We start from the raw sequence: 10,449 nt of genomic DNA on the forward strand, positions 1-10,449 counted from the left end.
CAGCCACACTTTTGAGAGTGGTGGTGGTTGTGAACTGCTGGACTCAGTGACAGTTCTCCTGCCCTGTGGCCACCAGAGCCCCTTGGTGTCTCAGTCTGGCCCTCGCCTGGATGTCACAGCTACTTGATTGTCACTAACACTGGGTGTGTCTTACTTGCTAACAGATTTCAAGCTGCACCAGGTTCCTTCACAGTCTGTACTTAGGGGTATTGCCTTCAGCTTGATACATCAATCTTGTTTCCAGTGCTGACTGACATTACAGTGGCCTTTCAAGCACTCTTCTCAAGGCACTTGAGGTCTGGAGGCTCGTTACTGCCCGCTGAGGTCCATCTGTATAACCAAGCCTGCACATGCACACAGCCTCACCCAGTCCATGCAGCTGAAGGAACAGGACTTAGATGGTGCAGGGAAGATAAAATAGTTAGAAGGCACAGATTCTGGAACCAGTGTTGCAGTCACGATTCATGTTGAAACACGATAGTGTGTTCCTGTGTTGTTCCAGGGCTCCCCCAGAGTGGACAGATGTGCCTCTCTGTCCACTGCTTTAAGATCACATGCTTTCCCAATTTTTAAAAGAAGAAATTCAAAACTCAGAAGCAGTCCAAATATTTGCTATATATATATATATATATATATATATATATAATTTTTTAAATAATTGAGATTTTTTGAAACTTAAGGTGTCAATTTTTTTTTGCAACATTACTGTGCTTTTGGAATATGAAGGATTATTTAAATGAACAACCTTCATACAAAAAAACCCAACAGTCCCTTGGCGTTTGCACGTGTGGTCCTTATGGTCTCGTTATTTATTAGTTTTTTAATTAGCATACAAAAATAGAGTTAAGGCATTTCCATACAGAGCTTGTGTTGATGCTCCCTGTATCCTCCTGCAGCTTGTTCTAAGCTAAGCGAAAGGCGCCTTCCTCTGCTGGAAGCTCCATGGCCAGGCACAGCGGGGGGTCTGGTCATGGTGGCCAAGCCTCTTTGATTCTGGGTCCCTGGTTGTTTAACATTGGCGATGGAGGCTTAACTCACTGTACACCTGGGTATAAATCACAGTCCCCATAGAAGCAGTAAGGGGCAGTTACTGCTAGGAGCTGTTAGGAGCATTTGTTTCTGTTTGCATTTTGATGTTTATAGATGGGGGGTGGGGAGCAGGGCTTGTTTTCCTGTACTACAACGTCCCTTAAGAAAGTTGCAGAGAATTCAGTCCAAAGGCTAGCCATCATTTGTGACAAAAGCCAGCACCCTCTTTGTCATTCTAAGATAGGCATCTAACACACATGCAGGGTGCTTTGGTAGGGCCACCACCTGCCACCTGGAGATGCAGCTATGTGACCCACCTGTGTGGGAAAGGATCCCCAAATAGAACCTGGGAGGTTGAGCCCCCTCCCTTACCCTGCAGAGAAACCCCTGGTCCTGTTGTCTCCTGCATCCTCCCTCCCTGGGCACGTGTCGCCTCTGTGCCATGCAGAGTCACCACCCCCAGCTCCCAGAATGCAAGGACAACACCCAGCCTTTGTGCTTTTTCTGGGCTGACATTCAAAGGCAGCACATGAAGAACGCCCTGAGAAGGCGTATTCTTCCGAGAGATCCATGGTGGTGAAAAGTCCATTTACAGAGAGCGTTCTCCTTTGTCCTGGGAAGAAAGGGAGGGAGGCTATGCCATGGGCTCCAAGGAACATGTTTCCCAACCCATAGAATGCCCAGGCCTTATGAGGCTGTGAGGGGGTGGCTTTGAAGAATAGAACAAAGACACCTGCTCCCAGCCCATTACCTCTCACTTAGTGCCAGGCCCAGTCCTAGGGCAGCCAGGCCCACCAGCCAGTGTCTCAAAACACAAATCTTAGAAAGGTTCCTCTTCCCACCCAGAGCAAGTAACATCTCACCTAAGCTGATCATGTAGTGTCACATCCAGATAGCACAGGTGCCACAAGAAGACATCTTCCATTCTCCCCGGGAGGGGAGGGATGTTCTTCACCTGTATTCTTTTGTTTGTTTGTTTGTTTGTTTCTATTTATTTTACCTGAGATATTCCTTTCTAACCTGTTAGAGCAGGTATTTTGATCAGCCTTCAGATGACTTCTCTGCCTCTAATTTTGACAGGATAGGATTAAGATGCTTTCTACCACTAAGTACTGGGTGTGATGGATCTTGTAAATTAGCTAGAACATCTTTTTTCCTGATACTTTCCCATGGCATCCTAAGTTTTGTTGGATGTATCTCTGTTCTACAGTTAGTTTAGTCTTCACTGTTAACATGGCAACTGAAGGTTCCAGATAGACTTGCCATCCGTCCTGTGGAAAGGTGACATTAGAGGTCACATGAAGGACACAGTGGAAGTGCCCAAGTAATACTCCCAGGGATCCAGTCTAGTGCCACTGTCAGAGAAAGAAGTTTTTGTCATTGCTTTCTGATAGCAGAGAGCTCAGGGGTCCAGGCAGAAGCAGCAGAACTAGGGACCCACGTACCACTCCCTGCCTCCAATCCACTTGGCAAGAGTTTCCCAGAGACTCTGTGGAGAAAGTCAGCCTGTGATGGACACACTAGCATGCTTTTGAGATTGTACCCTCACTCAATCAGTTATTGGTCCCTGGTATCTAACTAACTCTGCCTTTGTGCTGCCTCGGTTGGCACGACCATCCACTGATACTGAAGTAGGAATTTGATGGGTGTTGCACCCTCCCTAAATGTGGAAACGTTTGTAAATTGTGTTTGTATTTAATGGCGATCCCCTTAGGTGGTTGTACTACAATCCGATTTTGTTGTAAACTTCTGCATAAGATAAATGTGTATCTGCTTTTGTATGCACTCATTAAACATTTTAACAGACCAAAGATGGTGTACTAATTGCACGTGGACTTTTTAAGTTGTATTTTTATTCTATTAATGGCACTGTGCGACTGGCATTTCCATGGCTTTGGGAAACATTTACAGGTAAGTCTGGCACCCAAGCTCTTGCAGCCTCTGAAATGGCACAGTCCGGAGTCCTCTGTCCCTACCACAGACTCAGGGTGGTCTCTCAGCATGGCAGTCTGGCATCTAACTCTTCCCCTCCCCATGGGCATGCCCCGTCTTTCTTGCAATGCTTAAAGAATGTCCAGTGGATGCTAAGGGACGTGTGGGCAGGCACAAAGGAACCCACCCGGAGCACCCAGCAAATAGAGTATCTTACTTTTCGGTTGCTGTGATAAAATATCCTGAGTAAAGCAATTTACTGAAGGAAGAGTTGTTTCAGCTTGTATTTCTGAAATATAACACGTCACAGCAGCAGGAGCCTGAGGCAACTGGTGACACTGCATCCAGACAGGATCAGGGACTTCTCCTTTGCATTCAGTCCTGAACCCCAGCCCAGTGAACTCCTAGGGTTCTCGATATGGTGGGTCTTACCACCTCAATTAATCTTACCAAGATAATCCCTTATAAACCCAGAGGCATGTCTCTTTGGTGATTCTAGATGTCAGGTCGGCAATCAGTGTTAGCCAGTTCATGTACCAGGGCCGCCCTCCTAGGCTTCCCAGGGAGGGTGTGTTCAAAGAGTGACAAGACTCCTCCTACTGAACTGAGAGGCAGGCAGGCTCCTCTTCAGGGTGATGCTGGAGAAAGCTAGAAGGCTGATAAATGAGAAATAAAAGCAAAGACCAAGTGAATTTGAGTGTGGTCTGTATGACATTTCCTCCTCCTCCTTTAAACCCATTCCACTTGAAGGGATTTATTTCCTAATCATTGGTACTCCTTTCCAGGAAGGTGAGGATAGGGGAGATTAGCCAGCTGATGACAAGTAGTTCTGACTGGTTGATGAAAAGTACAGCTTGACATCTGAAGGAATAGATTGTTGTAGGGGAAAAAAAAACCCTCTTTGAGCTCATTCTGAAAGTCACTGATATGTCAAGATACTTAGTACTTAAGAATAACTGGACACTCCCTTCAAACCATGGCTTAATATTTTATCTTGAGGTTGTTTTGTATTGTTGTTGTTTCTCTATTGTGGGTCTTTTGACACAGTCTCTATTTTGTTTGTTTATGAATAGAAAAAGCAGAGAGCAGCAGCTCAGGAAGCCAGAAGTATCCCTAGGGAACCCCCAAATGTGGCTCTTCCAGTGTATCTCCCACCCCCATCACCCCTTCCAACCTGTAGGTGTGTAGCCCAGGCTTGCTCAGTCACCCTCTCTTGCTCAGTTGAGGGTTCCCTCTTCATGAGGACAGCCAAGTCTGCCCGAGGAGGTTTACTCTAACAGGAATACTCAGTTGCTCACTCTCTCAACCCCCAATGCATTTAAGAGATGTAAGTCGCCAGGATTACTTGCTAGTATAGAAGTTGCCTCTCTTGTATGAGTAAGGATTCTTGGTTATGAGACAGACCAATGAACGCAGGTCACCTCTGACATTCCACTCTCACCCCAGCAGTGTTGACTTTCAGTGGTACCTCTAGAGGGACTAGTGAGTCACACTATAGCCACCTTCTTGCAGGACACCCTGCCCACTGTTAAGAAGACCTTTCATCTGCAACAGAGCAAGAGTCTGGAACCTCCTGGAGGGATGATCTCTCTTGGCTGACCACTATAAGTTCTTCTCTCCCCGTTCTTCTCTCCCTGTTCTTCTCTCACCTCTCCTCCCCGTCCCATTCTTCTCTTGCCCTTCCCTGTTCTTCTCCCCTGCCCCTGTTCTTCTCTCCCTATTCTTCTCTCACCGCTCCTCCCCACCCCCATTCTTCTCTTGCCCCCCCCCCCTTCTTCTCTTGCCCCTCCCTGTTCTTCTCTTGCCCTTCCCTGTTCTTCTCTCCCTCTGTTTCTCCCACTCCTTTGACTCCCTGATTCTCCTGATTATTTCGCTGTGAACAGTCAGAAAGAGATGCCTCCTGTGGGACATTTTTCTGTTTGCTCTGATTCTGTTCTCTTGAAGCTTACTTGAACTTCCTTGATGTCTACACACTCTCTCATAGCTTATAGGATACTCTAAATCAGGATTAATGCCACATCACAAGTGTAGTGGTACAGTTGAGAGTAACATAGCCCATGCCAGAGAATAAGCAAGCACCTGTGCGTATGGAGTCCCTGAGCTTCACCATCAAGAAAGAACGTGGACTAGAAAATGTCACTCCATGTGAACTCAGGAGTGACCCTGAGCACTGCAGCTCCTGAAGTCGGCTCCCTGTGCTCTGTAGAAGCCTCAAGAAGGTCAGAGAGTGCCACCCACTGCTGATTCCTACTTGGAAATCCAGCACAAATGCCACCACATATCCCAGTAAGGAAAAGGCCTGCAATTAAAAGCCGATGTAAAAAGAAGCCATTTCATTGCAATTCCACAGTAGGTCTCCAAAAACCTCCACAGCGTCAGACAAGAAAGCATTTCTTTGCCTGCTGGGGGTCGGCTCCACTGATCCTAGAGATTTGCAGAGGACTGTGGGGCTGTGCAGGCAGTGCCCACACCGGACTCACCCGGCCCACTCTGTCCTCCTCGGCAGGTACCCTGGCTAAAGCAGAGCCGGAGCCCTCTGCCCCCTCATGCCCGCAGCCGTCCTGGGCTGTGCCACATGTACAAGGTAAGTTGCGGCTGCTGGCCCACCAACCAAGGCTCACCTGTGTGTGAAAATGCTCTCAGCTCTGTGGACAGGCCTTTGAGAGGGTCACACAGATTAGGACAGGCAGCTCCTTCAGGGTCTCACTGTGTCCCAGGGGTCCAGGTCTACAGGGCATCTGTGAGTCCAAACAAAGATAGGAAAGAAGGCCCCGAACAAACACAACAAAGAAGAAATTTCAAAACAAAATCCACGTAGGAGGTAGGGACCCTGTCTGTGGTGTGAACGTCTCAAAGGACAGGGCAGAGCTGTCAGGTCACCATAACAGGAACAAGCTGTGGGCTTGTGGTGTGGCCTTCTGTGATGCCACACATGTTACAAAGTCACCAAGAGATGCCAGGAAGGACCAACCTCACCAGGGCATTGCCTACACAGGTTCCCTACCTGCTTTGAAAGCAAGCTCCTACAGATGTCAGGCACTCCAAACACCAGCCTAGTTTAACTCACATGGCAAGTGTCCTTAAGTCCAGTCCCCAGACATCTGTCCCTCTGAGTGTGTCATAGATAGCATGGATGCTAGCAGTCTTCACTTCTCAGGCTGGAAACCACCACATTAATACACTGTGGATGAAGCTGGGGAGGGCAGAGATGAGCATCCTTCAGTCAAGCACAGTTGGGACTGCTCCTCATGCAAGCTGAATGTCACCACACAGATCATGACTCTCAGTGACTGTGTCACACTGAGGTGCACACCATATGAATCTCAATACCTGTCTTGTTCAAAGACAGAGAGTGGCAGGTTGAAAACTAAAAGGTAGAACATTCTCCATGCTCCACAGAGCACCTATCAGGGGGAAGGATGCCTAAGGATCAGGTGACCACACAATTCTTCTGCAAGGTAATAAAAGGAACGGTGAAGGGGCTCACAGCAATCAAGGCCGGCAGCAAGAAGGATGCCCATAACCATAGGTTTTGGACTTCCTGGGTCAGACACTTCACAATGAGACTGTGTAGAAGCTTGCACAGGAACTCTGCTTGAGGTAGGTGACCTGGGGAGCAAGCATGGGTACTTGAGGAGGTCACTGTCCCATGCCTTGCCAGAGAGACATGAAGAGTGTAGATCATTCCCACTGGCCTCTAAGATGGCCAGTCTGGGGCCAAGGCTGAGAAGTCAGCAGAGGGAAGCAAGGTTAGTCTAGCCCAGGGCCCTGGCAGATGTGACTCCAGACATGGGCAATACTGGGAGCCCTGGGGGTGTTGCGATGACTCTTAAGTGACAAGACTGACTGGAAGCCCCATGCAGGGCAGGCTCTCTGGTGTGGCAGACTACTGCTCAGTTTTATCTGTGCCTATCTGCAAGGGCTCTTTCAACTTCCCCTGAGTAGTTTCTGAGGGTCCACTGTGCCTCCAGCATTCATCTTTTCTGGGACCTGCTGGGTAATGCATCCACTTCACTTTCCTGAACCAGGAAAGATCTTGAGCAACAGCAGCTGCCCAGCAAGTGCCTGGCCCCGGTGCTTCGGGATTTAAGCATGCAGCTAGTGTAACAGGTGTGAGTCCTGTAACAATGGCAGGTGCTTCACCTAAAGCGAATAATGGAGGCTTGTGGTACCCAGGGCTAGATGACTGAACCAAACCATTGAGCACTTGGTTCATCTTGAATGATGCCAACACTATCCTGCCCACCACCCCAGACTTGAGACACTCTGCTGCAGAAAGTAGACCCTATGCATAGAGAATGGAGCTTCTGACTGGAACCCCGAGGTTTCCCACAGCAAGGAACTATGAATATGAACAGAATATTTGCTTTTTCTCCTTTAAAATGTACTTAGCAGAAAGAAGCCAGCCCCTCCTATTCTCTACATCTTCATCCCAAATGCATATATTTTAAATGTTCTGTGCATATATATTCTAATGACTTGAGATGAATGGGCTTGTCAATGAGATAAAGCCATTGGGTGGAAGCCACAGCCTGGATAGCAATTTAACATTAGGACATCCTAAACATTGAGACAATGTTTCTGAACCAGTGGGTTGCAACCCCTTTCATATATCAGATGTCCTGCATATCAGATATTTACATTATGATTCATAACAGTAGCAAAATTACAGTTAAGAAGTAGCAACAAAAATGCTTTTGTGGTTGGGGGTCACCAGAACATGAGGAACTGTATTAAAGGGTTGCAGAGTTAGGAGGGTTAAGAACCACTGCATTGGGAACTGGAAACTCTCTCCTAGGATGCTAAAACGTGCTACGGGTTCCCAGTGTGACATTCTTTGCATCTATTATTTGTGAATTTCATTTTAGTTAAAACAGGGTTTGAACTAACTGGTTTAGACACACATTAGGACCAAAGGAAAACTGACAGTGGTTATTAAGTGCTGTAAAGTAATGTTTGCTTGTCTACTGTGAAGGAAAACAGAGATATAAGACACTGTCTTTTGTCTCTGAGTCAAAACTCAGAAGACACTGTGACCACTGCTAAGCTGGCTGTCCTGCCTCTGAGTGGCCCAACATGCTTGTCTCTCTCTTTAGCTGTGGAACACACTACTTACTATGCTCAAAAGGCACCTCTCTGTCTGTGTCTGTAGAGAGGCAGGTATCCATGCATGTCACTGTATTATGTGTTCCATTTCACACCTCCTCCTCCTCCTTCTCCTCTTCCTCTTTCTCTTCCTCTTCCTCCTTCTCCTCTGTGTTTGCTAAAGGCCTGTAACAAAGACCCGCCTTCTGTGACAGAGCTCACACAAAGAAAGAGTTGGTCCCAACACTGTTAATGGCCCCCTCAAGCACCAGGCTCTCTCCTAAGCATTCATGGGTTCCAAGAGATTCAGTCATTTTCTCAGGGCTGGTCATGCTCATTCTTTGGAACCTGGGGGTGGGGGTGGGGATGGCCAATGGGAAGGAGCAGGAGACAAATAGAAGAGCCTTTGAGAAGAAAATGCAAAACTTCCAGAGTGGGAACAGGTGCAGAGCTCAGGGTGAGGAGCAGCTCCCCAGAAATGCAGATAGGTCTCGTGTATCCCGTATGGACAGCCCTCCTTCCCCTCCCTGCATCGTGGGTTGCTAGGCTCGAGCCTGGCATGGACTGAACCCAGGCAGGCAGCATGAGTGCTGAAGGGAACATGATGAACAGAGCTAGGAGCTAAGGAGACCTTATCCACAAGGAGAACCTCTCGATTCCCCTGTGTGCGGCTTGGTGGGAACTCTGAGAGCAGTGGACAGGAATGGCCACCTCCACTGTCCACACCACCAGGTCCTTTGTCTCTGCTTCCTTTGGAAGTCTTCTCACTCCTTGGCAGCCAGGTCAGATACTCCATCACCACTGTGAACAACCCCAGAGCTTTCTCAAAAGCCACTAACTACATCAGATCCATCAGCTCTAGGAAGGGCCACCCCCTCATCAGACCCATCAGCTCTGGGGTTCTGGAATCTTCTGTCACAAAGTGAGAGGCAAAGACCTGAGGGTTAGGTCTCATCCTACCAGTCTGCCATGGAATGTGCCAAGGCTATGGCCTTCTCTGGGCTAGACTTGTTCACTCGTGAAGCAGTTGTAACCAGAGGCCTGTTAGGTATCCAGAGAGAGCTTTATGCTAATCAAGCAAGGAAGATGTGTGTGTGACAGGGCCAGTGCCATCTCTGTGTAGTTCATTTCCAACTTGTTCTAGAAACACCCAAGCACCCCCAGAGTGCTTGACCTGCAGACCCCAGAGGCTCCAGCCACCTACCCTGTGCTGCTACTGCCCTCGGGCAGTTTTGTTTCTGCTCTGGAGTTTGTTTCCTCAATTGTTAAATGAGAGCTTCTGTTAAGCAAAAGATACAACCAATGTTGCCCACTGGTCTCCTGTCTTCAGGTATTCAGGAGAGGTTCCTATCGGGTGAGATGACAGGTCTGGATCCTTCCCTCTGGAAGTCGGAGCCTCAGCAGGTGCTAGGCCCCTTAGCTCTTCCACCCACAGGAAGTGTACCTTGCAGAGTCCGGACTCTGTCCACACAGAGGGGCTACCCACAAGCAGCTTTGCTGTTTGCTGACTCCAGGTTTCTCCTGATTGCTCTACACATGGCTCTGGGTAGATTTGGATGGAATTTGTGGCTGCTCATGGTGTCTCTCTGTGGCAAGCGCTGACCAGGGCAAGAGGCCAGCTGCCTGCCTGAGCGCCCAGCCTTCTGGTGCATTGTGTGTGCAGCACCCCATCCTGAGCTGAGCCCAAGGCCTCCTGTCATTATCTCACTTTTCCTGCCAAAGAAACCTGCCCAGACCCCACCCTGCACTCTGCCTACACACTGTACAAACGGACACAAAGGTACAAAGCCACAAAACCAGGTGCTTCCTGCAGTCTCAGCACTAGGTAAGTGAAGGGGGATCACAGGTTCAAGACCAGCTAGGGCTACATAGCATGACCCTATCCCCAAAGAAAAAAACGCCACACATCATCAAAGTTTGCTATATTCTTTTTCTGTGACCTCTGTTTGCTAATTCCATGAACTATTACACTTCAGAAGCATTGAAAACAATGGGTACCTGGAAGCAATAAAGAAAGGGAGTATTAAGACCAATACCCACCCCACCTCCCACCATGTTTACAAGGAAACAGGAACAAAGCCTTGGGAACTACAAGATGCTGGGGCAAGGTGCCCCCAAGCTGCTGGCCTACTCAAAGCTGAGAGACAGTACTGCCTGGTCTGTGACTTCCTGCAGATGCCACAGGGCCCTTTGCTCACCTCAGTCACTACTCTTCTGGGGTCCCACTGTCCAGGAGAGATCTGGAAGCAGGCATCAGCGTTGGACTCTCTGAAGCCAGGAAAACCCAGGCCTGAAAAGCATCTAGTTAACACTGGAAGTGCATGGCATTGCCTGGACATATCTCTCTCTTCTCTCCCTCTCTCTCTCTCTCTCTCTCTCTCTCTCTCTCTCTCTCTCTCTCTC

The 10,449-nt window shown here is 48.4% G+C and overlaps 1 protein-coding gene across 2 annotated transcripts in view; it reads left to right on the forward strand.

Annotated features, from left to right (window-relative positions):
• The window catches only part of Mbp (myelin basic protein), a 111,900-nt gene that overhangs the window by 82,097 nt on the left and 19,354 nt on the right, over positions 1 to 10,449 (forward strand). Inside the window, exon 5 of one of the 2 annotated variants that reach the window (XM_028768941.1) lies at positions 5,468 to 5,545. The exons of the other annotated variant lie outside the window; for it this stretch is intronic. Coding sequence (XP_028624774.1) covers positions 5,468 to 5,545 — 78 coding nt within the window. The remainder of the gene's footprint in view (positions 1 to 5,467; positions 5,546 to 10,449) is intronic. 2 annotated transcript variants of the gene reach the window in all.

Source organism: Grammomys surdaster, unplaced genomic scaffold (assembly GCF_004785775.1).
Source record: "Grammomys surdaster isolate TR1022 unplaced genomic scaffold, NIH_TR_1.0 189, whole genome shotgun sequence".
NCBI lineage: Eukaryota > Metazoa > Chordata > Mammalia > Rodentia > Muridae > Grammomys > Grammomys surdaster.